This window comes from Colias eurytheme, chromosome 20, assembly GCF_061535395.1.
Source record: "Colias eurytheme isolate Ceu_HAF_F1 chromosome 20, ilColEury1 Martin Lab GWU primary, whole genome shotgun sequence".
NCBI lineage: Eukaryota > Metazoa > Arthropoda > Insecta > Lepidoptera > Pieridae > Colias > Colias eurytheme.
This window is the reverse complement of record NC_142999.1, coordinates 9,387,461-9,415,152: the sequence shown is the minus strand read 5'-3', so window position 1 is coordinate 9,415,152 and position 27,692 is coordinate 9,387,461. Positions and strand designations below refer to the sequence as shown.

The 27,692-nt window shown below is 32.8% G+C and overlaps 1 protein-coding gene across 1 annotated transcript in view; it reads right to left on the bottom strand.

The window, feature by feature from the left end:
- Positions 1 to 65: 65 nt before the first annotated feature.
- The window catches only part of LOC149899860 (uncharacterized), a 41,729-nt gene continuing 14,102 nt past the window's right edge, over positions 66 to 27,692 (bottom strand). The window contains exons 3-7 of the mRNA XM_090114073.1: positions 9,205 to 9,289; positions 5,785 to 5,831; positions 5,378 to 5,540; positions 4,176 to 4,291; positions 66 to 3,981 (exon numbers count right to left, since the gene is read on the bottom strand). Of these exons, the coding sequence (XP_089970199.1) occupies positions 445 to 3,981; positions 4,176 to 4,291; positions 5,378 to 5,540; positions 5,785 to 5,831; positions 9,205 to 9,283 (3,942 nt within the window). The 5' untranslated portion in view covers positions 9,284 to 9,289 and the 3' untranslated portion in view covers positions 66 to 444. The remainder of the gene's footprint in view (positions 3,982 to 4,175; positions 4,292 to 5,377; positions 5,541 to 5,784; positions 5,832 to 9,204; positions 9,290 to 27,692) is intronic.

Sequence of the window (27,692 nt, the reverse complement as noted above, 5' to 3'; positions counted from 1 at the left end):
AAAAGTATACTATACTACTCCTACAAAACTTGAGGACTGAGATAGTGTGTAATAAAAAACCGAAGTAATATAAAAAATATTTATTACAAAATAGTCTTACATTACTATACATTTAAATTTATATTACAGTTGGCAGTGTTATAGAGTCAAATAAAATGTAGGTAACTTCAGAATTCGTCTAAGGCTTAACTTAATTAAATACTAGTCGGCAAGTCAAACGTTAAAATTAACAAAACACAATAAATTAAGTTTAATTTATACTAAGGCGTAAGTTTAACCTTAAAGTAAAATTGTATTTAATCTTACAAAATAAATGGTTATCTACAATGAATCACATTTACAGGAAAAAATAGGATCTTAATGCGAGCATAGATTTCATCGTCTTTCATAATCTAGACCATGTAGACCATTACAGCTTAAAACTTAGGTAACGTTTGGAGGCGTCTAGCCAAATTTGGCCGCTATAGAATACAGAGATCTTAATAATTCGATTGCTCGCGTGTCAGATTGAGTCTTTTCTTGAATAGCAACCCTCGCTTCTGCGACTGGTCTATCTACTATGGTCGTGGTCGTCGTAGTTTCTTCCGGGGCTTTAGTCTGGAACTTTCTAGCACTTCGTCTACTGGGGAATGTAGTCGTGATTGTACTTGGTGTTGTGATCTCGGTCTCCTCAGTTTCTGATGTTTGCGTTGTTGGGTTTGAAAGAGAATTCACTGCTGTCGCATCAGTGTTTAAGCTTTTGCCTCGTCGACTTTCTACAGGTATTCTGTCACTTCTTCTATATTGTGTCGATTGTACGTAGTCGATATCAGGAATCGTTGTTTCAGTTGCTAGTTCCTCTTTCGCGATATCTTCCATATCTTTCTGTGAAACTGCCATAAGAGCCTCTAATAATGCTTTCTTTGATGCCTCCGCTGTAGAATTGTGATCGTCATCACAGGTTTGTACTAATAAAAGGATTAAACGTTTAACAGTTTTCGATTTTGTTTTCTTCATTACGTTCATTAGTTTTTGGGTCGTCGTTGAGTTCATACCGCCCATGATTTCTTTCGCTTTTTCGACGACCGTATCAGCGATTGTTGTTAAGTCTTGTGATACTTCCGTTGACGTTGGTTCTCTTAAAGCTTTTCCTACTCGATTGTTTTGAATACCATTTGATGTTGTTACTTCATAATATATGGTGGATGGTTGTGCTTGTTCTGTCGTTGTATAATAAGTAGTAGATGGAACATTTGTTGTCGTTGCTAGATTGTTAGTTTGTTGAACTAATTTCGATAGGCTCTCATCGCGGCTAGTTGCACTGAGTCCATCGTTTAATGTTATCGGGTCAATAACTGTGCTTTGCCAATTTTCGAATGTTGTTGGCCACTGGAATTCGTAAGTTGTTTTTTCAGTATCAGGCGATGTAAATATACTACTGGATATTGGTGTTGTGGTTGTATATTCTTCAGTTTGATCTTTGACCGTTGTAGTATAAGATTGTGTCGTAACTCTCAATGTCGTCGCATCAATGTCAGGGTATGTCGGAGCTTCTAAATCATAAGAGGGTTGCTTCGGAAGATTCTTGTCATGAATATTTATTTGTTTGCCTTGTCTAAGAGTGTTACTCTGAGGCGCTACAAACGATTGACTATGAGCTCTCTGTAGTTCTTCTTCATTTTCTAATTCTACACTTTCGTTTTCTGGGAAATAGGTAGGAGAAGGTTCTGGCAGTGATGTGGTTGTTCTAATCTTCTTGCTTTCAAATGATTGATGCGAGTTGGTGATCGGTTGGAGCGTGGAGTCAACTACATCATCATCCCAGGCTGTAGGTAAATTTGTAACTTCTGAGTAATCATTTATAATTTTAGCGCTTGAAGGGAACCATTCGCTTCCATATGGTCTATATGTATTATTTTGCAAACCACCATAATGTGGTAAAGTATAACTGTCCCTCGTCGTTTCATCTACGTTTGGACTAATGGATAATTTATTTAATCTTGATGCCGGGGTGGTGGTGAAATAGTACGGGATTGTAGGTGTAGGTGCTGTAGTGTATGAAGCGGATATTCTTCCGCAACATTTAAATGGATTTCTGGGAGTTGTTGGAACATACACAGTTGATGGTATGTCCGTGGTTGTCGGCCTTACAGTTGTAGTTGTATCGTACGCATACTCTGTCGCCAGTTTCAAAGCTTTGGCGTCTCTGAACGAATTATTAGGCTCCCTTAGTTTATGGTCATCAGAAAATCCTAAAATTTCATCGTCATCTTCATTAATTGTTGTTGTTGGTTCAGTATTTAAAGAATCGTCAGTTGCGGTTAACATGTCGCCAAACGACGGTGGAGTTGGTCGGATATCAGAAAGGACTTTCCTAAATTGTACGGGATCTTGTAGGTACGCAGAGAGAGCGTGAGTAAACACTTGTGCAAGTTCCCTTATTTGAGGTGAAGTCGCTAACGAGGCCTGACTCATTTGAATCGATAAATCTTCTGCTAATTCGTTGTATGTTCCATTAGGGTCTAGTTTTATTTCTTCCAATAGCTCCGCATTATTAGCCCCTTGTCCAAATAAGCTGCTGTATTTATTTATTGTTTGACGACTAAACAAATTTGGTAGTTCATCTACAGTTTGTCCTAAGTCTGTTGTCGTTGTTGCTTCTTTGTTATCGCGCGGTGGTGAAGTTTGAAGATTATCCATGGCAGTGGCATAATAAATAGCGAGTGAATGAAGTGTCTTAGGTGTTAGGGAGGGAGGGACGACTAAACCAGGTCGATTAGGTTGATCTCCGTAATACTTTTCAGTAATCGTAGTTTGTAGTGAAGGTTCGGTTTGTCTAAATGAATCAAAATTAAATTTTTTTAGCACTCTTTGTTTACGTTCTTGATACGTTGGTTCCGTTGATGTATGAACATCTAAACCTGTTGAAAATGTTTCGAATGTATTTGTAGATGCAGTTTCAGTTATTCTATTATCTCTTGTTGTATAAGGAATTTTTGTTGAAGATTCGAAAATACTATCTGTCACTTTAATATATTTACTCGATTGGGTTGATGAATCTTGTTCGACTGCCTTTGTAGTAGCCTCTACCAGCTTCTGTGTTGTTTCTGAATATGTTCTATTCCTTTCTTTGTCGAGGAAATTTTTAAGTAATGAGACTCCAGGCCTTGTGTAGGGTTCACGTTTTTCATTAATTATACTTGCATAACTTCTCGTATAAGGTACCAATGTTTGTCTTTTCGTGGTCGTTTCTGGTGTGTATGGCGAAATGGGCTGAGGTTTTATGTCGTAGAGCGTCGTTAGGGAAGGATTGTTTTTTGTTTTTGAAGATTTAGGTGGTAAGTTCGGACTGTACACAGGGTAGGGGCGGAAATTCTTGTTGTTATAGTTCTGAAGGTATTGTCGGTTTTGATTTTGAGCGAAAGATGCAGTCTCCGCCGCTTCTTGCATTTCTTTTATGCTGTTATAATCTCCTGCTGGAGCGGTCGTTCTGCGCGTAGGAATTTCATAATATGTAGGCAGAGTAGTTCTAGCTGGAACATTTCCAAAATTGTTAGATATGAGTTGTACTAGATTCCGCCTTTTTTCGAAACCAGCTGGTGCTTGAACACGTGGTGTTGGGTTAATATTGAATGGTGTTTGATAACTTCTTGGTGTGGGTTTCTGAGTTGTTACAGGTGCGTCGTTTTGGAATCGCTGCCTCTGTCGAAGCAATCTTTCAGTGGTACTTGGTGTATTGACGGTTGGTCGTCTAGATTCCGTTCGGGTATTCGTATCAACGTTAATATGCTGCAGATCAGAGTTTTTACTAAGACTCTTGGTGATTTTCTGTGACTTCTTCTGTTCGTTGGAGTAATATTCGACGCTGGATTCGTAGAGAGCTGGGGAGGAAGCGCAGTCCACCTTGAACCACCAGTCACAGATCAGGTGCGACTGGCTGAAGATGGTGCCGTTTGGACAGAGGAATGAAATTTTGCGTGATGTGTCACAGATGTGAAAAACCTGAAATGGAAATGGAATTATCAATTAAATCGAATACTGGTGTTTCATTTCATTGATTTCAACCGTAAAACATACAGAAGTAGGTAACTAATGTAAAATGTATTTGTACAAAATATTTTTTTTTAGAATTAACTAGTTGTTTATTTTTATAATTGCAATTTCAAAATATAATTAGTAAAACCATCGAAATATACCTGGCAGTCAGTCTCCAAGTCAGCGTAGTATCCTGTAGGCACGTTCTTGCAGTTAAATCCTGTATTCGGAATGTTGGGGAGAGCAGGGAAGTCAACACCCGCTCTGCCGATGACTCCTGTAAATGTGTTTTTATTTAATATGCTTATAATATGGTCAGCTGTTTCTCAATTATTGGTAACTATGTAGAACTTTTAGGTTACAGAAATTAAATTTAAAGAATTTCGAAGTTTTTAAGTACATTTTACTGACAGGGACCAGTTGAAAACCCAATAAAAAGAACCTTTCGTTCTTTTGTTATTATGAAGTACAGAAAAGAGCCACTTTGTATGTTGTGGAGTCGTATTATATTTTTATAACACATAGGCATGCCGAATAAGACTAACTAGTGTTACTCGACACCTTACAAGACAAACAGTTGTTTGTAATGCACCAAATATTAAACGGTGAGAACTTTCTATACTTCCATGAAATACAAAAAGATTTATGTAATGTATTAAAAAGCTCTATTGACACATATTACTTAACATAAAATATTATTATGATACTTATAACCGCAATAATATTATGATACATAACAAAACTTTTCATTCATGTAAACTTTTATAAGTAGTTATGTACTTATGAATAGCCAATTTATGTTTTGATTATATTCTCATTTTCCTATATGTCACAATGCGCAATCTGTGAGAATCTTCACGTAACTTAACTATTAATAAAAACTCATACATATACCGAATTCCCAGTATGTATGGAGACACACATAAAAATCAAATGTATCATTAGTGTGTATTTTAGTATGTTTCTTACATGTTTTGCGTAATCTTTTCATCTGTTCCATTGAAGTTGGGCTATGAAAATGATGGAAAATCACTTATCGAGATTTGCGCGCTTACATAAACTCTTATGAATTACACCTTCTATCTTTTGCGCAGTTGGTCAGTCTAAATTGAAATTAGAACCTTTCTCAAATAAATAAAATGGATACACAAATAATACAGGAAAGTAAATGGAAAGTAAAGTCCCATTGGAAAATGGGAATAAGATGTTTTAAAACGTTAGAAAGTACCCCATGTCACTTTCTAGCTCCCTAACTATCTCTAGACACAAAATTATACTATACAATCGCCTCGTTATGACTTGAAAGAAACATTCAAACACACTATCACATTTAAAATTTAAAGTTAGCATTAGTAAGGATTACCTTGATGTTCAACAACATCCAAATCAGGCTGGCTGTCCGCTGGTATGAGCCGCTTCACAAGAGCCTTGCCTTCCGTGTAGCTCTCGAAGCCAGCGGCGCCCATGGCTTCAGCAAGCGCCTGGATTGACTCCGCGCTTGGCGCTGGTATGTACAGGTTTGAGTCCTGGTAAGGGTACGTTAATAACTTACAAATAGTGCTAGCACAGACTAATTATTATATACTCCGTGCTAGTCATGATATCTAAACACAAATATCGCGTCAAATCTTGCTATAAAATAATAAGTATTTTGTATCATCATTAAATTAGACTTCTACAAAAATCATTATGGTAAGCTCCCATAAAATTATTGATTGGTTACAAACACTTTAATTTGGTGATCATTTTAATATCGTATTAATAACATACCTTTCGCCGTTGTGCTCTTCGCGACCCATCGCAAACGCCTAATGAAACTGAAATAGAAGATTAAAATTTTACTATTCTCGGTTTAATAAAGACGTGTATCGGTATAGAGAATTGAAACTATTTAAAATTCCCATGTACGATGTTTATTAGGTACCTATCTATCTACTTACTACTATTTAAACAAAGTTAAATACTAATGGTTAACTTTTGTTAATGAAATCATTCGTCTAAAATAATTTCCAATAGTTTTGTATATTAATAAAACTAGTTTTTAAAAGTCGAATAAATTTCTAGATTTAATTCTTTTTCCAACATAGATTACAAAAAATAATAGACCCTAACACGGTTAATAAGAAATCGTGTACAATTTATATAAACCTGACACCTCGTGCTCTAAAGTAAAACGGTTGCCCCTAGCGACCTCTGTCAACACCCAGCCAACCCAACTATGGGCGTATTCAGAAAGAAAGCTTGAAACTTATAAGCGCTTATCGGCGCTTGTCATGTTCATATATTTTCCTGCGCGGGCTACCAGCGCTGACAAGCGCCGATAAGCGCTTATAAGCGCTTATAAGTTTCAAGCTTTCTTTCTGAATACGCCCTATGATTTGTATCGACTTTTGACCCTTGTTCTTGCAAACAACCTTCTACAGTATACTTTAATTGTAATTGTTAGTTATTTTAACATGCAGGATGCCAAATATTTCGCTGTTAAAATGTGTGGCAGTGTAGATAAATATTGTATTTATGTAAATTTGTACTTTTTGTCCAGATAATTCCAAGTCCCGTAGGCCATAGTTGTAATTTATTATGTAGGTAGGTAGGTACTTATTTTTCTAATATAGAAGAAGAAAGAGAAACATATACAAATGTATTATATATTTTTTGATTCCTAATTCAATAACTTAGCGCAGTAAAAACGCGGTTATTATTATGGAAATTAGACTATTAACTTAATATTAGGTACTTATATGTTAAAAATAATTTATAAATCAGAAACATTTCATGTACAATTTTAAAAAATTGTTATAATAGATAACAATTTGCCTGTAGTATCTATTTATCATCATCATCATCATCATCACCACTTTATATATCCCTCTGTAGAGACACAGATCGCCTATGATAAAATATACAAAGCATAAATCACTAGATGGCTTCACGATTGTCGATTCAGGATGATAGCAAAAATACTACACGTAACCGAAATATCGTTTACTGTTTACATAATAAATTATACAATTGTTGACATTACAAATAACTTTCATACAACCGGATCTCCCAATTGATACTATTATACCGTAACAATCAATGGACAGACAAAGCGATGTAAATCGCATGTAAATAGTGATATAATCTAAATGCATGGGCGTAAAAAATTCAAATTTATTGAGACAGGTAACTACTATTCAGTTAGGTTATATAATATGGTTGAAAAGATGTTTGTTATTCTTTTATGTTATTATTTTGCATAATGTGCTGAAAGGTCTGATGAAATATAGGGCACAAGTGGATAATATACATGTTAATTTATTAATGTAGGTAGGTACTAAGAAAAACCCGCATAGTTCCCATTACCGCGGGATTTCCGGAATAAAATTTATCCTTTGTGCTAATCCAAGTTACCCTCTAAATGCGTGTTAAATTTCATTATAATCGGTTCAGTAGTATTTGCGTGAAAGAGTAACAAACATACACATACATCCATCGTACACATACTATACATCCATCGTACACATACATCCATCATCACTTTTCGCATTTATAATATTAGTAGGATTGGAGAGGATAAGCACCTTTATTATTTTACATTTTTAGTTATTGAAAACATTCAAACTATTTCAAAAACGAGAATATCGCTTATTTTTTTACATAAAATCTTGTAAAATCATTTCAATGCAAAAAAAATTGTTACTTTCATTATAATGTCAAACACTCTTATTTCAATTTATTACTTTCGTTATTTTCCATTACACATTTTTGTTGCTTTTTAATACATATAATTTTATACCAAAGCTATAATTTAGTAGGTACCTCGTTAGACTGTGAAGATCTAATAACGAAAGATAATGTGATCTATCTTTTGCAAGCTTATCTTACTTTCACTGTAACTTTTGATCTGGTGACTTGACCTGTGTATTGTAAATGTATTGGATGTTGTTCATTGTTTTCGATGTATTGTCGTGATTTGTTTTATGTCGAGTGAGGTCATGTGTTATGAAAGGGGTCACTCCGCTGATGAAAGTATTCAATACGCGTCATATGAAAGAAAATAATGAATAATCTGGTTTAATAATTATGTATATCATAAATAAGTTATAACTACAGTTAAAGACAAAAACAAATTGGTGAAAATTCGAGAAAAGTGTACCATTGTAAATAAATAAATTTGAATCTATTCTAAAACTAAAAAGTTTTTTAGTTATAGGTAAGTATATCTTTTATAAAAATTTAAAATAAAACATCGTATAACCGTATTCCATATTCAGTCAAAAGCAAGCTTTTATATGTTTTACTTTTTTTATATAGTTGGCACCATTTATTTTCATGTCCTATCCATTCAATCGTTATATCGTTATTTGTCTTACAAGAGAATAATTGTATAACAAAACCTAGGCCATTCGACAGCCTATATTGTTCCTAGAACTTAGAACATCCCGTAATAGTCCATAGAAAGTACCTATTGTTGCATTTTATGTAATGCTTGTGTAACCTTTTGTGTCGTCTTTATATTGACTTGTTATATCGGTTATTATCACCCGTGATGTACTGTCAAAATATCTATTGTTTGCCAGTGTTTGGTTTTACGCGTGTTTCATGGGATTGTGTAATTTACAATGTGAGAAATACTAAATCATATTAAAATTTAAACATAGAGTTATTCGTACTTAACGTTATCAAGTGGCACTGTTCAAATTGATGTCCGCTATTTCTGCCTTTATTTATCTAGTTTTAATTTTTTTATAATATCATAAACGTAAGTAGCAACTTACAACTCTCTTTCTTTACCTACACTAATCAAAATATTAATTACTCGTATGTGTCGTACGTAATTTTATGCGAAAAATACTACTTTATGTGAAATATTTTTCATAATAATTTATCATCTTCTAAAATTACACGATCACACTACTAATATCAATCTTTAATAATGGTTTAATAATAATATTTAACCATGATTAAAGAGCCAAACACGCTATTTTATAGAATATCATAATTTTTGTATTTAAGTTACTTATATACCAAAATACCCTCATAGGAGGCCCGTGTCCCAGCAGTGGGAACGTATATGGGCTGATGCGATGATGATGATGATAACAAAATAATTATAATCATAAGATGTTTCATATGACAAAGGCTATGTTATACTTAGACCGTTCCAGTTTTATATAAGAAGAAATAATAGAAGAAATACATTACCTATCGTAAATAGCAAGACGAGGAAGATATGAGATTGGTGTATAGTTCTCATTCTGGTGTCGCTCCCCCTCCACCGCATTTTGATCTGAAAATAAAAATAATATTATGAGAAAAATGTCACAGAAAAGATGTGCATCAGTTTGAAAAGTTCGTTAAGAACAGCGAACAAAAATCCTTATTATTAATAATCAAAATTTTTACACTTTTCAAGAATTGGTGACAATATATAATAATTTTTTGTGTCTATCTTATTAAAGCGTACTTTTTAGTTGTCTTAAACTGTATTTTCAATTAAATGTAATAAAATAAAATTAAACTTATTACTATTTATTTCACTCTAATTATACACAACCCCTCTGATTCCTCTCACAGATAAACAAAGAAAGTTCTAAGTCATGTCGCTCGTGTGATGATAAATCAGTCTTCACACGAGATCATTGTAGATCCTGTTTGTTTATCACGTTTGGCAAAAGTACTGCGGAAGGGATGTGTCACGATAGTTGAAACGCGTAAAAGTGAAATTTTGAAAAGCATGTTTTTTAACACGCCCTATGTTTGTATGTAACCATCGTGATTGTAAATAACCGACTCCTTCAGACTGGATTTTGACCCACTTTAAAAGGACAGATTTAATTCAAACTTTGTACACTAAGAGCGTATACGCATTATGCGGGTAGCCGCATTGCGGGTAGCCGTCCGGCTGACCGCAAGCACAATTATGTACGGAATATTCATTTCTATGCGCACTGTGCGGTCTGCGGTTGCATACATAATTGTGCTTGCGGTCAGCCGGACGGCTACCCGCAATGCGGCTACCCGCATAGTGCGTATACGCTCTAATTGTATAATAATTTCATGAGTTAAAGCGTGTTTTATAGTTTTTTAATTATCTTATATATAAAAATGAATCGCAAAATGTGTTGGTAAGCGCATAACTCGAGAAAGGCTGAACCGATTTCGATAATTCTTTTTTTATTATATTCCTTGAAGTACGAGGATGGTTCTTATGTAGAGAAAACGTAAATATTATGTTTCACGGGCGAAGCCGGGGCGAACCGCTAGTAATCTATATTATTATAATGGCGTTTATTCCTACTTATCATTCTATCCTAGTGATGCTTATTGCGCACGTTTTAACAGAAATTTCTATGTAATATAGTAACGAAAATCTTGCCTTATCTCTCTCTATCTATATTAACATATAATATGTATAAAATTATACCATAATTAACACAGTGAATACTGTACATAATATTATATTAATGCCTTCCTTGCAATTATTATATGCCCATGTCTACATTGTTATTCTAATCAGCTCTCTCTATTACTGCCTCAATCAAATAATTTTTTATTTCTTTTAAAAGTTCTACTTTTAATCGCAGTGAATGTACAATATTCCAATTAAGCATGTTTACAGAATCAACTGAGAGCAAATAGAACCAGTTTTACATAACAGCGAAAGCACTGCAGATTACAGAGGCATCTTCATCTAATGTCAGAGAGCAGTACAAACATGTAATTAGCTATGATTTCAAAGAACTGCTCTAAAATATGCTTCTGGATTACGTCTTGCTTGTTGCAGCATACGAGATTTTATGGTAATGGTTGTTACAATTGTTTATGAAGAAATGTTTTTGAAGTGAAACTTCTTTAGGCGCGTTGAGAGTAAAATTTCAAGGTCGCGTCATGTCAATACCATCACGGCATGGATTAAGTCAACGATTTTGGTATCTTTGAATCTTGCCAAAGAAGTTTTACTTCTGACACATGTCACACACACGCTCATTTTTATATAAAACAGCTAAATTCATACTAAAATATGAAATTAAAAGCATTCGGTCAGTCTCTTATAGTCAAATCACAAATGTAACAACTGTACAAATAGTAGTCTTAAATTTTTTTTAAATACTAGTTTTTGGTTTATCAATTCAAAATTCATCCAACCACAGTTTTCTTTTCTGTAGGCTCTAGCAAAGCTCCGACATAACCCACTGCTCCCTATGCAAGATTTCCCCACTTAAAAAAAAGGCTCTATCAAAGCTCTATTTAAACGTCAAATAATATAACAACTTGGTGCATCACTGTTTAGAAAGGTATTCTTACCTATAAACTTATACATAAACAGCACTTTTGTAACAAGTTATGTTGTACAAGTTTTACAATAAAACTGCAATACAAAAACAAACAATCAATCATAGATTATCTCAAAACCTAACCGGCATTTACCGCAAAAATAGTATTTGCATAACACGAAAGCCACATAACAATTTCATTAAATGGCAAAGATCAATCGTTTGTGCAGATGCGCAAGCGCATAACTAGTGGTTAGAAAGCTACTGAATAATTTGATAATTGAAACTTGCAAGTGTAGAGTACTTAACTTTCTTACCTTAAGTTATGGTTAGGCTAGAAAATACGAGGAAGTGATTTTGTGAAATAAGTATGAATATTTAAGTGATAGTATGAGATAAAGAAATGTACCAAGTTAAATATAAATGTTAAATATAGAAAAATATAATTTAGTTTTTTTGAGGATAAAATTTTAAATGAACAAATGAAATGTAATGTGTGTACAAATTTATAATTTCCTGTTCATATTTAAGTGATTAATTAAAACTCAATTGTTGAAGTAATTATATACCCAAGGGGTAATATATAAAATTATTTTTTTGCGGAAATTGCATTTTTTTTATTTACTGTTCTTACAATACATTGTCTTAAAATAAATTTGGCCAGATGTTTTGCCATAGATATTAAGAACGCTACATGAAATTTTTGTAAAATATGTTTCTAAGAATATAGAGTCATTTATTGGCTCTATTTTCATAATTATTAATATTTATTATATAAAGTTAACATTATAAATTAATGGTAGGGTGACTATAAGTCAGGGTCTACGATTTTCCAATTACCCAGAGCTTCTAGGTTATAGACGACCTCAATAAGTTGACAATAATTTTACGGTAAAGTCTAGTATCTAATCTGTGGTAAAGTGGCATTATTATAACAATTTTCACACATGTCTTAAATGACTGGCTAATTGCTTAATGCGTGTGCACTGTGCAATCTAGGTGCAATAGGTTCTATACTGTGATAAACTAATCAATAATGTCTCTATTTGAATACAGAAAGCTGAAGAAGAAATCAATTAGTGACACAGATGCAAAATACCTTTTAGCATACCAAATATGCCCCTTTTCATCTATACTATTATATTATAAAGCTGAAGAGTTTGTTTGTTTGAACGCGCTAATCTCGGGAACTACTGGTCCGATTTCAAAATTTCTTTCAGTGTTAGATAGCTTATTCATCGAGGAATAAGTTATATATTATCACACTAAGACCAACAGGAGCGCAGCCACGCGGGTGAAATCGCGGAGCTCACCTAGTGTTATATTATGTGTCGCAACCAAGTAGCTTTAAACAGAGGTGTTTAATAAATGGCCTAAAATATATTCAGGCGGACCTTAATACAATTGCACCATTTAATAAAGAAGCTAGGCGTTCAATTAAACTTGTGAAGTCGATAACTGCCCATCGCCATTTTTCACAACACTTCAACAGATACAGATATAAGACTTCCTAGTTACAAGACAGTCGTTGCTCAATGATTTAGTTTCCCAGCGTCGTGACGGGCAACAGGTCGGCTGATAACATCCAATTGTGTTATCAGCTATCATCAATTGTATGGTTTGTATCTTCTTTGGTTTTGGGTCACTTGTTTTTCGATTGTTTTTACCACTTTTAATATATTTAAGAGAAGATTAAAGTAAAATGGGATTGTGTTAGTGCACCTTTTGTGGGCGTAAACTAGACTTTTTTTTAAATGGATTTCCTTGCAAATCGTTATATAACTTTGAAATTTTTTACCGAAGGTTCAGAAAGCTAACTCTACTCTAAAAGGTAACTCAGTAATTGCTCTTTTAAAGTTTGAACATAAGTATATATAAATTGACTTCAATATAATATCAATACCTTAAGAATTGTGAAGCTCTATTTCATACAATTTTCATTCTGGATATTTGCAATGGTGTTGCCCTTCGTAATTTAAACAAGTACATTTTTATAATGCGGATAAAAATAAATAAATATCACGATAAGTAATTGTGCCATGATGCATTAAATAAATGAAGGCTACCTAATAGTCAATTTGAAGAATCTAATTTTAATAAATAATCGATTTTACAAAGGTCAAAGACGACACGCTATTAGAAAGGGCTTGTACGTATTTGTATCAGATATTAAATTTGTAACATTTAATAAAGAACAAGTGATTATTAAAAACAAAGCAAGGTACCCCATTGCGTAGATAATAAGTTTTTAAATCTTCTGTTACTTCATTTTGACATCCCAGTATTTGTAATAAACTAAACTAGCTGCGCTTCGCGTTTTCACCCGCATGGCTCCGTTCATGTTGGTCTTAGCATAAAATATAGCCTATACTATTGGCTATAGGCTATAGGGCATAGGCTATAGGCCCTATAGCCTTCCTCAATCCTCGATAAATGGGCTATCTAACACCGAAAGAATTTATCAAATCGGACCCGTAGTTCATGAGATTAGCGCGTTCAAACAAACAAACTCTTCAGCTTTATAATATTAGTATAGATTGAGGAATCTCAATTATATCTTATCCTAATGATAGGCCTTATCGTCTATCAAAAAGCAAGTAAAACTGCGCAAATCATCGCCAGATAATCTCGCATGATAATAAAAAGGTTTACCAGCAATTTAAAAGCAATAGTGTTTATTAAAGAGTAATTTTCTTGCCAGTAATATATCAAGTAGCAAGTGTATGGGCCATGAAATTATATCTACACAATGGATACTAACAATGATGGTTTGCAATCTTAAACGTTTGGTTAACTGTTTCAAATTGTATTAACGTTTCATTTAGACTTCTCTTTCGTTATTTCAGTGCGACTTTCAAGAATCATATTAAAAAAAAATATATCGATCATAGAATCATTGAGTTGAAAACATATTGTGTTTATTTCTTATTAGATAGAGAAACCAAATTTATTTTATAGTATTTATTCTATACGTAGTATTTCCACATGTGTAGAATATTATTAAGGAATTCTTAGTGTCTATATTCATCCTATATTGGTACAATGAAAACCTTTTTAATTTTATAAAACTCCCATGAAAGGATTTTAGATTAATAAGATAAGGTCAAAAAACACAATAAACATTGGTGATGCAAAGAACAATGATGCAATATATATCTCAACTTCCTAAACGTGTTAACTATTGAAAAATAGATTAATATAGCTGTTAACCCTTCACTAACTAAGGTCGTACTGTTTCAATGTTATTGTACCCATAAATGATATAATAACAATCGTTTGCCCATCATTGTTTCAAGATTAGGTGGTAGTGGTTTTATTAATTATTTCAAGTTCTCTCTATATTAATTTTATAGGAAAACAGAAATATATCAGTAAAAATACAGTAACAATTGCAAATAAGAAAATATGATATTTTCACGAAGGTAATAGTTATTATAAGGGTTGTGTGCAGATTATTTTTTACTTTAATTTACATTATTATAAGGTAATGAACCAGATAACGCAAATGTAGCTACCGCGCATCGATTAAAATTTAAAGACTCGTAAATATCGGCTAATTCAGTTCAATTCATAACTGATTGTAGTATTAGGATTCCATGTACAATGTTTTAATTATGTTATAAATAATAAGACACGATGTAGATAAGTGATCACCAACAAAGCAAATTTGTATTCGCAAAACTTCTTTCCAAAGCTCCTTTCAAGTCAAACTTAAAATTAATCATTTACGCAGAATTTTTATTTAATTAAAGTTAATAGTCCGGGATCCTTCGCCCATTTTTGCAAGTGATTACTATCAAGCTAATTTTTCGTGAGTAGCTTTATTTTGATGAGATGCCCAATAATTTCATGTACAAAACTCTCGATTGTGGTAGCTACCAGAGGAAACAAGGATAAAATATTTTGATTTGATGGTTCTCAAATATTAATTACTAACTGAATGTTTTTTTTGTTCAATCTCAAGAAAATTATCTAAATTATTCGAAAAAATATTTGTCCTACAAAATCTATGGTTTGATCAAAGAGTCCCCCTTTCCAATGTGTATCGATAACGAAGTCATCATAAATGATTACTAACCAGCTGATTTTTTTATTTTCACTTATTTAATACTTATATAATTCAACAGACATATTGTCCTACAAATTGCGTAATAAATATTTGAGAACCGTCAAATCAAAAATTTTTATCCTTGTTACCTCTGTAAGCTACCACAATCGAGAGTTTCGTACATGAAATTATTGGGCATCTCATCAAAATAAAGCTACTCACGAAAAATTAGCTTGATAGTAATCACTTGCAAAAATAGGCGATGTATCCCGGACTATAAGTAGTCAACACAAAATATATGCAATAAACAAATGCACCTTCTATAAATAATTGCACACATTTACCAATAATGAACAAGACCCAGGCATAGATAAATCCCAACACCAAAGACAGAAAGTGGAGGTCACGCGCAGCTTTCGCTCGATGCGCTGGCGATAGTCCTTTCCTGTGCCTTTGTTACTTGAGAAAGTTTTCTCAGTTTGGATATTGGAATAGTGAAAATCTGTGGGATATAGGCAAATTCATGTTTTAGTGGTAGATAAAATACTGTTCCCAAAAGCCTTCATCGCTCTGAAGTATGTGATACGTGGAAATGTACTTGAATACGATAATATAGAGCATGGAATGAGAGCAAAAAAAAATAGTTAATGGCAGAAACTACATTAAAAGGAGCTAAGTTTTTATACGTGTTTGATATTTCAGTATTTTGCCGAAGGCTTAACGCTAGTTTCAAATAGGAGGTATTGTTACTTACGTATTTGTGAATTCATATGGCAAGAAACATATCAAATAAATATTTACTAGAGTCTTCTAATAGTAAGTAATCTTTTTGCATCTAAAATTACAGCAGAAAAAAAAGACCTACATCTTGTTATACCTAAGCTTCCAATTATCGATACACAGTGACCTTTACAACAAAAAGTCAGATCGGTAGCTAAAGATGTAAAAATACATTGATGGGTCCAGGCTCCGAGCTCACGGACACCACGTAATTGCCCTAACAATGGAACGCTAATCTCATTTCACGCCAGCTCCTATCGAGACCATCGCATCCTGATGTTTTGTTTTATAAATAGTGCATGAAACTGTACTATTTGGCACGTTGGAATTAAAAACAAAGGTTTTTGTAGCGCGGTGTTTCATCATTTGTCTATGCTTTAACACTGTAGGGATACAGGCTTGCTAAGAAAGTTCAGTATAAGCATAGATATAGGTTATAAACTACGCTGGCTAAGCGCAGGTATGCAGATGCCACTTAGTTTTAAGGAGGGGAAAAATTTGGTATATCATTTCAAAAACGAAACAATTGAGTTTAAGTTATCTACAAATATTATAAATTCTAAAGTAAGTATTTAGTACAGGCAGTACAGGCTATATTGAGTGCGTCTATATACTTTACTAGCTGTTCCGCGCGGTTTCTCTCGCATTGCTCCGCTCCTGTTGGTCTTAGGTTGATGATATATATAATATATATAGCCTTCCTCGATAAATGGGCTATCTAACACCGAAAAACTTTTTCAAATCGGACCAGTAGTTCCTGAGATTAGCGCGTTCAAACAAACAAACAAATAAACAAACTCTTCAGCTTTATAATATTAGTATAGATATGCTGCTTTAAAGTTTTAAATATTTGTGCACATTAAAAAATATTTTATCTAAATAACCATAACTAGTAGATATAATTAAATAAAGTGCAGTAAAACTCTATTTACCATTTATATGCGTGTAAATAGTACATAATTGTTATATTGGGTGAAGCCATTATCTTAAAGCGGTAACTTCTGACCTTGCTTTCAAGTTGGTTAAAGTGCAATAAGCTGCATATAAAATGTATTTTTGATCGTTTAATTGATTTTTAGATTTTTGTTTAACTGTTATTTGTGCAGTTTGATCGTAGCACCTTAGTATATAGATTTTACGATTTAAGTTAGTTATATAAAATATGGAATCGTTTATTTACAGCATGAATATATTTCATTCAAAAATTCACTAAGACATAATTATTGAGCGTATTGTAATTGTAATTATGTATTTCAGTTATTTCCAACCCTAGAGTATTTTTTTATGTGTACGTACTACGTAGTCTTTTGTGTCATTACATCTCAAGAAATCAATGTATATTTCCTTCTCTCAAGCTTCAATAATTGGATCTTAGTACCTTCGTAAAAATGTAGTAAATACATAGTTACATTATAAATGATGCCAGCTGACCCGAGGTATGGCGATCACGATGTTAGTGGAGTGATACAATTGGTACGAGATTCGGAGTTAATGAGCTAGCAGCGATGATATTAAACTAAATTCAGAAAAAAAAAGAATTTGAATATTCTGTTTAGTCCCAAAATATTAAAGTAAGAGCTTGGTTTACTTGATGTTTTATTATTTCTATCTTTTTTTTTAATTAAAATAAAGACGATATGGGCATATTTTATTGACTTTTTAGATGTTGTTTTACCTACATTTCATCTTTCATTATTTTAATAATTTTTTAAACATAATAAAGGTTTATATAAAAAAAAATTGTTAGTGTTTGTAGATGTTATTTTTAGAGCTCTACCAAGGTAGGGTACCAACATGTAATTTTTTTCTATTCTTCTGAAATAATTTTAAAAACAAAATATAAATGAAGATCGTCTAATACTTTACTGCCCACACAGTGATTTATCGATGGGTATATCCTTTCTATTTGAAAGTGACTATTACGTAACTACGGACGGACAGATAAAATGATTTCTGACAAATCACCGCAGACGTGATGAGGTCTGTACTTCGATTCTATTATTTTCAACTGATTGTTCGACAATTGATGAAACAAATGAATGGGATAGCTCCCACGCCTTGGTTTTAAATAAAAGAAATGAATATTGTAATAAGTAGCATATTTATTATTTAGTGTAGAAAGTTTTTCATTTGTGGATGTTTGTATGAAGTTTTTGAAAGTAGATTAAGCCTATTTAAAAGAGTAAAAAGTAATAGAAGTTACAAAATGATGTTTGTAACTTCTATTACCTGCTACCTGCCTACCTTTTTTATCAAGGAAATCAATGCACGGAGCAATGCATGTAAAAGATTACCGAAAATGAAATTTTTAAATGTCACAATTTCTAATTATTCCTTCAAAGTGTGCTTTTCCAACAATAATGTGCGAGGAAAGGGTTTATAAGGAACCAATCATATCGCTTCATTTAGTTTGAAGCGTTTAGCTTTTGAAACCAAACTATTGGTTATTTACAATCACATTCCTCGCTGCACATCTTCGCACATTTTAGGTGAAAAAGCACCCTAATTATGGTTATTACATTTTTTGCTGCAGAGAATTTATTAATGTATACTTTATTGCTCTACTAGATTTCCGCCCGCGGCTTCGCCCGCGTTTTCAAAGGAAAACCCGCATAGTTCCCGTTCCCGTGGAATTTCCGGGATAAAATCTATCCTATGTGTTAATCCAAGTTACCCTCTATATGTGTGCTAAATTTCATTGTAATCGGTTCAGTAGTTTTTACGTGAAAGAGTAACAAACATCCATACATCCATACATCCATACATCCATACAAACTTTCGCCTTTATAATAGTATTAAGAATTAAGATAAGATTAAGATTACTTTACTATAATAATTATTAATCTAATTATAAATGAAAACAAATAGCGGTCTTATCGCTACATAGCTACATATTTCTTCCAGACAAACAGACGTACAGAGAGAAATTAGAGGAGAGTATAAGCGTGGTATAAGGTTATTAATGGAGGGGACAATTAATCAATATACTCTTCTATCATTATAGATTATAATCGATAATCTAAATTGAGTTAACATTATACGTCACAGAACCATAAACAATATGGCGCCCTTGACAGAGAGTATTGCGATGTTCATACACGATTTTGGCATTTATCAGACGTCGTGATTCACTGTATATGTGAATATTTATGTGCTCTGATTGTCTTATCTGATGCATTTTTATATTACCTTTGATTGATCAATCCTTTTGTTATAAGGCAAGGGGACATGATAGGTTTTACTAAGGGAGCACAAATATTATAAGACAGCATAAAAATTGTTTAAAAACATAAAGTTAATGTAAAAGTAAGCAAACGTGCGAAGTCCTTATGAAATTGAATAAGATGTTATTGTAAATGAATACATTTGAAAAGAATCTAAATTTATAGATAGAAGCTTAATTTACTGTTTACGGGCAGCGCAGCATAAAATTTACGAAAATACTTCGTTAATTTTATGATTTAATTAAACGACAATATGTTGTTAAAATCATTTCAGTCTGGACATTAGATATAAGCTTCTTGGTCTGGACATAGACACAGATAGAATTAAAATTGTTTTGTTACATAGAAGAAATTGTTATATTAAACATCTCATCACGATAAAATATGTCAACTTCCTTTACATTTCTCAATATAAAAATATTTGATACACTTAACTAGATTATGAAATTTAGCAATAAATTACAATAATGTCGTGCGCAATCTATACATCGGCATTTAAAATGATTTCTTTAGCATTTGTAGATTACTTTCAGTTATATCATGAATCTAACTCATCTTGATAATATGATGCAATATAATATGCAGTTATAAATATATCGCATTTATATTTTATACAATATCATAACTCGAATTATTTAGTGAATTTATTGCATTATCGAAATTTGCTTGTCTTGTTTTAATCGTTTATGTTGTACATAGCCACTTTTAAACTGCGAAATTTAAATATATTTTTATAATGCTAAAAGGCAAACTTGTCGCTACTAATAATTGATCTCTGTCGTGCAATGTATTGTATTTGCAGTTGATGCATATACTAATGACAAAATATGAGTTTTGCCTGGACTAAAATTATATAATTACCTACGAAATAAACAAAGATGTTTTTATGAACACTGTGATGCACAAAAAACAACTTTCTGATCGAAAATATCGTTTTGTAATTTGTACAAAAGCAATAACAATTCCGTAATTAATATTAAAAATAAAAATCAGATAACAACAAGTAAATGTTCCAGAGTTTGTTGAAATCTATACTAATATTATAAAGAGGAAAGGTTTGTATGTATGTAGGTATGTATGTATGGTTTTCACGCATAAACTACTGGACCGATTTTGATGAAATTTGGCACAGATAATCTTTAAACCCTGAGAAAGAACATAGGCTACCTTTTATTGCGAAATATGTACCACGGGCGAAGCCGGGCGGACCGCTAGTCTCATATAAAATGATTTTTTAAACAATAATATTATAAACAGCAACCAACATAACCTTGACCAACAACTTTCCATTACGTAAAATTGTATTTTAATTTTGAGAACGTTGTTTGTTTGAACTTTGTGTACAAAATTATGATATTTCGAGACAATAGTTTGCGTTAATTATAAGTTACTTCATTATGCGGTCAAGTACGTCTGTTTGTTATTATTTTAAACTCTTATTCAACGTTTCAGAACATGAGGCAATATAATATCATCAATACCTACTAATATTATAAAAAAGAATGTCCGTCTGTAGGCTTTGCTTTCACGTAAGCCACAGCCGCGATTTTAGAATTTATAGTGAAATGGATAATTAAATAATTATTAATTTGTAAAATATTTCATATTGGACTCAGGATTACTTTCTGAGTTTGATAACAGTCCCTTCGCCTGCGTGGATGTCTAGATATGCGTGGATCTAAAGGTAATTGATTATTTTAAGTATGTAGTTACCATAAAAATTTGGAATATAAAAGTGAGAATTATACAAAAATTATCATAATTATGTATTCTTGCAGTTTATTATGCAAATCTATACATAATATATTTCGTATTTATAACAAAATTTTATAATTTAAAATACCACAGATATTAATACTACAGAGTACATAAAATTGTAGAGCTTTTAGCAAACATGCTCAAACTTTAGTCAATAATACAGACTATAACGAGTCGTTACATCGTGACTGTCAGAATTAGATACCAATAGATGATGTCTTAAACCCCCATAATTAACCGTGGGAATCATTGTTTAGTATTGAGACATCGTGATGGTCAGAAATAGGGATGTAACGATACATGATTTTGCCGATACGATACCGATACCGATATTTGTAGTAATGTATCGGCGATACCGATACCGATACCGATATCGATGGCTTGGTAGAAAAATAAATAGTGAATTATGCATGAAAAGTTACCAACATTTAACAGAGACAACTGTTAATCGTATTCTTTTAAATAAAAATGCCAAATCAAAAAACAACAAAACCATTTATTTTAGTATTATTATTTTACGAAGTCAGTTAAACTTTAATACACGTCATACAATCAGTACTAATAAAAGTTTACTATAATAGGCATGACGACAGTATCCATAAATGATCGAATTAGTGTTTTTAAGGGAAAATTTATAATAAATAAATTAAAAATAGTCACTTAGAAATAGTAAAAACATTAAGATTAATGAGATTATCAATAAAATAAAACATAGAAATTCTGCAGTCGGCCATCTTGACTGAAACACGCGTGACATCACGTCTATGTAAACAGCTTCGCGTCAGGTATATTTTGTTGTTATGAATATGTTGAGAATACGCATTTTTATATATTTTCTATTTTTTAACGTATGCTTTATCGACTCAGAACAGAAAATATATAATTGTGAATTCACGAATATTAGACTACAGGCCCGTGTTGAAAAAATTATGGGTCATTTGACCCACCAGGTGACCTATCAGAACGATATAAGAGCATAAAATAATAAGATTCAGCACTATGACGTCACTTGTAAGCTGTCCACCTGAGTGCAGATGAGAATTCGAAGGTTCAGGTAGAGATTTTCTCCCCTTGTCTCCATGATTTTTGTACGGCGTTGCGGAATAATTGATTAAAAGTAGTATAGAAATAGTATGACACAGATGCCGTACAAAATCAAATGACCAAATTTACCCTGGCAACTGTCGAAAAATAAAAATAAATTCCGACTTTGTGGACCACCATTTTTGTACGGCATCTGTGTCATACTATTTCTATACTGCTTTTAAGCCATTATTCCGCAACGCCGTACAAAAATCATGGAGACAAGGGGAGAAAATCTCTACCTGAACTTTCGAATTCTCATCTGCACTCAGGTGGACAGCTTACGAGTGACATCATAGTGCTGAATCTTATTATTTTATGCTCTTATATCATTCTAGATAGGTCAGGTGCTGGGTCAAATGACCCATAATTTTTTCAACATGGGCCTGTAGTCTATATGTGGTTCGGGTTTCTCTCCGTCCAATTTATACAATCATTTCATATTATTTTCTCTTTAATACTTTTTTTGGGTATTATTTTTATGTAGATTCACATTGCAATAATGCAACCACTTATAAACTTTGAAATTAGATTCTATAATACTTAATAATTAAATATTTGTTTAATTTTGCTTCGCTATGCATACAGATAATTACGTATTTACGTAATAGTGACGTCACGCCTACGCCATGACACCTGTGAGCTGTTTTGGCACAGTTAATAAATATTTTTTGAAAAATAGCTTTTATCTTCGTTAAATTTAAGTGTCCGTATTTAAGCAAAAAGGAACCACCCAGCAAAAACGCACTTCTGAGATATCAAAGGATTTACAAAAACATTTGCAGCTCTGTTAGATGAAGTAAAATTAAAATTTATTTTATTTAAATTCATTGATAAATTACTTATTTAAGTATGTGTATATAAATTTGCTCTGAATATTCTTAAAATTACTAGATAATTAAGAAAATGTGCATGTGGTTCCTTTTAACATTTATCAATTGATAGGTTTTCTCTTATACAAAAAGGAACCACATCCCAGGGATTTAATGATATAAATGAAACTATGTATTTATAATATCGTAATTAAAGCTTTAATTAATAAAATATATAAAATAATACTTATATAGGACGTTTATTCGACGATATCATCAAATTGGATTTCGAAATCCACCGTGTCTAGTCCATCTATGTGGTCTTCTATTGCATCATCACTAATGAGACCGTTATAAAAACTGTGCATCTTGTGGAATGAGATGTAATATGGACTGAATACCTATCGCTAGAAGGTGAAGAAAGCTTCTCCAGAGGCAGCGACGTATAAGGTTCTTCGTTATCTTCTGTAATAAAAAGAAAAAAGCTTTAAATCAAAATAATAAAGCCGCGTGACTTTTATACGTAGGTAGGTATATGGCGACAGCAAAATATTATTAGTTCTTATAAAGCCGTGTCCCTGCTAGACGACTAAGTATGTTGTATGTACATGCGCCATGTACAAAAAACTGGCTAAGTGCGAGTCGGACTCGGGCAACGAAGAGTTCCGTACCATTATCTATAAAAACGCCAAAAAAAAATCACGGCTTATCTATTGTATGGGAGCTTCTTAAATATTTATTAAGCTATTGCATAGCTTCTATCGCGGGCCTTGAGCGCGGGGACCGAATCGAGAAATTCCGTTACGAAAAAACCTCACGCTCTCCACTCTGACGGGCTCGGAGGTGTGGCTTGAGCCTTGAAGGCATGCTATGCAATAGCTTTACCGTGGCAGTCCCCGAGTGCCACACGTCTTTTTTTATTCTGTTTTTTAGTATTTGTTGTTACAGCGGCATCAGAAATACATCATATGAAATTTCAACTATCTAACTGTCACGGTTCATGAGACAGAGGGATAGACAGACGGACAGCGGAGTCTTAGTAATAGGGTCTCGTTTTACCCTTTGCAGGGTACGGAACCCTAAAAATCATACGCAACAGTGGCAACCCTAGCAAAAAATTAAATAAACTTGTTAAAATTTTGAATTTCGCAGGCTAGGGCCTTGTTCCGGTCAAAACAGTAGCCGCGCGAGTTTTAAAATCAAACAAATAATTATATGCGCTGAATGATGTGGCTGAATGTACTGTACTGAATCTGAATCTAAACGTATTTTACCAAAATAGTAGGTAGGTATCTAGATCATCGACAGTTATTTTTAAAACAGGGCTTAGACTTTAGTAGTTTCATCTCACAATGACAGATGAATCGTAACAAAATGATCTCTTAATTCGACTCACCGCGCTTTCGTGAACAACGACATTGTCGTTAAAATACGTAAATCCACAGAGGATTCCTCTTGTACTTACTTAATGAACTATCTTCTTAAAATCACACCACAATCGGGAATGAATCAAAAGTGGATAAAGCGTACCTGCATCTCAGATTCAATAAGTACTTAAATGCATTAAGTAAAACTACTTACCCGTTGTATCTTCATTATTATCTTCGGTGTTCGTCTCCAATGCTTTTCTTACCAATTGCTTGCTTATTTGTTTATTACTAAACATTTTCACATTTAATTTTAAAGGTAATTAACAAAAACAATAGAACTTACTTTGCGGGGGAAAAAAACACCGTCACGTATTCGAACTACTTCGCTGAATGTCACCTATATTGACAGATGTTCGACGTTTTACTTAAAAAATTGGAGTTTTGCACTTAAGTAATGAAATACGTTGTTTAAAGATGAGAAGCATTGTAACAAGTCAAGGCATTTGGTTCCATATATAGCGATGATGGGTTTCAGAATGTTTTACAATATTTATTTATGCATAATAGAACCGAATGCTTGTGGTTTTATTTTGCAATAAAAAATTACAATTAAATTATGTATTTATTTTACGCATAACCATACCACAGATACCTGGTTCCATTTTGTGTATTAAAAATAATTTTTATTAAAAGAAATATGTGTAATGTATAATGGTACCAAGTAGGTGTGGATCTGTTTTGTATAAAATGACATGATAGTAATATCGTTTATTTGTTTGAACAAAGCAGTCCCGTGGTGCTGTGGTTCGGTTTTGCTTAATATGGTATTATTCGTTGTTGCTGGTGGTTCCTTTCTGCTTTTAGTATACCTTGTTTCCAACGTAAAAATCATGTGGTTCTTGTTTGTATAAGAATTTAGACCACTTTTGAATGAGTATTCTTCAATAAAAGTAAAAAACGAAATTTGTCGAGTGGTTCCATTTTGCATAAATACGGACAAGTATATTAGCGAAATATAGAGTTTTTCTTGTTTAATAAACGTATACACACATTATGGAAGAGGTTTTGAAAATCTTTCGTCATGCCTATTGGTAGAGTTTTTTCAGAAAACAAAGTGCGCACGCGCGGGCGGCCTCCCGCATCGTTCATTGGGCGCGGATTTTTGAATTATTTGATATCAAAAAAATTGGTTGTTGGTAAAGTAGGTTTACGATCGAGATGTTTACGTGATAACATAATGCAGTGGCAGCGCTCGAGATGAAACGGGAGATCGGTCCGTCTCTCTCTCGTTATACCTGCGATCGCGCTCGTGAGGTTTTGGTGTGACACAAGTTTATGAACATGTCACCCGACTAAAACGATTTTAAAAACGTTATCACGTTAAAAATTAAAAAAATTCAAAATTATTTATTTCTTTCCTTTACATAAACAAATTTGTAATTGGAACACTCCTAGTAAGCAAATAAAATGCTTGTGTCAGGAGGTTCCGCTCTTCCTTAACACTATTACAGAAACAGAAATAAAACAATATGAATGAATACAATGCAAAAACATAAAAGAAAAGAAAGAATTTAATAAAAAAATATCGGTATCGGTTGATTTATTATCGGCGATACCGATATATCGGCTTGCCGATATATCGGCCGATATATCGGTATCTGTATCGGTATCGTTACATCCCTAGTCAGAAATGTTTCATATTGGTTTATTGTAGGAGCACATTTACGGTCTTTATATCGATAAACAAAACACATTGATATGATAATCGAAATGTATGATTTTATTGCAATATATTTATGGACTATATTCTTCCAAAAAAAAACGTATTAAAATCTATAGATTTATTTATTTATTTATTTATTTATTCAGTTTATTGATTTCTTACTATACTTTTATTACAGCTTTATGTTTGCACTTTATAATTCAATGATTAAGTATTATGTATATCTATAATACCTCTAATATTATAAAGCTGAAGAATTTGTTTGTTTGTTTGTTTGTTTGAACGTGACAATCTCAGGAACTACTGGTCCTATTTGAAAAATTATTTCGGTGTTAGATAGCCTACTCATCGGGGAAGGCTGTAGTCTATAGCCCATAGGCCTCGCTAAGACCGCGTGAAACCGCGGAGCGCAGCTAGAAGATAATATACATAATAAGAATTAAAACTTTATGTTGAGAGTAAAATATTTAAAAAAATATTCTTATATTAAATACGAACTTTTTTTGGACATTAAGATGAATACCTTTTGAGGAATCCTTAAACGATTTTAAAAAATATAAATTTTACTTATACGAGTAAAAAAAGCTACACCCCTACCGAGTAACATAGGCTATTTTATTACCAACCCGGGCGAAGTCTTGGTAAGCGGTTAGCAAATAAGAACATAATCTATATACTTATAATATACTTATAATAAATCTGTAGAGAGGCCAATTCTGTACATGAAATATATTTAAAAAAAAACTATGAAGGGGTGATAAGGGATCGCTACTGATGCCAAAAATGCAATCAATAAAATTTTTGTCTGTCTGTCTGTCTGTCTGTCTGTCTGTCTGTCTGTCTGTATATTCGTTATAGAAACAAAAACTACACGACGGATTTTAACGAAATTTGGCACAATTATTCTTCATACTCCTGGGCAGGTTATAGTAAAAGAATCATGTAAATCGGTGTAGAAACACCAAAGTTATACATGAAATACGCTATAAGTCATCGCGCGTGAATTACATGCCATAAGGATTATTTTTGTGTATCAGTTGCCGCGTTCGACGCGCTTCGCGGCGGGAGCTATAAAAAGGCGGCGGGTCCGCACCCGTTTCGCGTTGTCACGGCATCACGTGTGAACGGCTGAACCGATTTCGATAATTCTTTTCTATTATATTCCTTGAAGTACGAGGATGGTTCTTATGTAGAGAAAACGTAAATATTATGTACCACGGGCGAAGCCGGGGCGGACCGCTAGTGCATACTAAGAACAGAAGCCTTGTCGTGTCCTCTTAAAGTCATCTAGTAACCTATGCAAAGTTGCACTTAAGCAAAAGTTAAGTGCATTACCATTTAAAATTTTGACTGTTTGTCATATTGATTTTAATGATATTACTGACATTTAGATATTTAAAATACACCGTGAATATTTTTAATTAACCATAATTTTACAGTTATTTTCCTGGTAGTATTTTTAATTAGTCCCTTTTCTTTTAAAAAGCCTTCAAAACCCTTTCTTTTACTTTTAACAGTATCAATGTTAATAAAAATAATCTTATATACCTATACCATATTATAATCGATGAATTGACAAACCTTTCCTTAATGTTAATGATGGTAAAAACGAAAACAA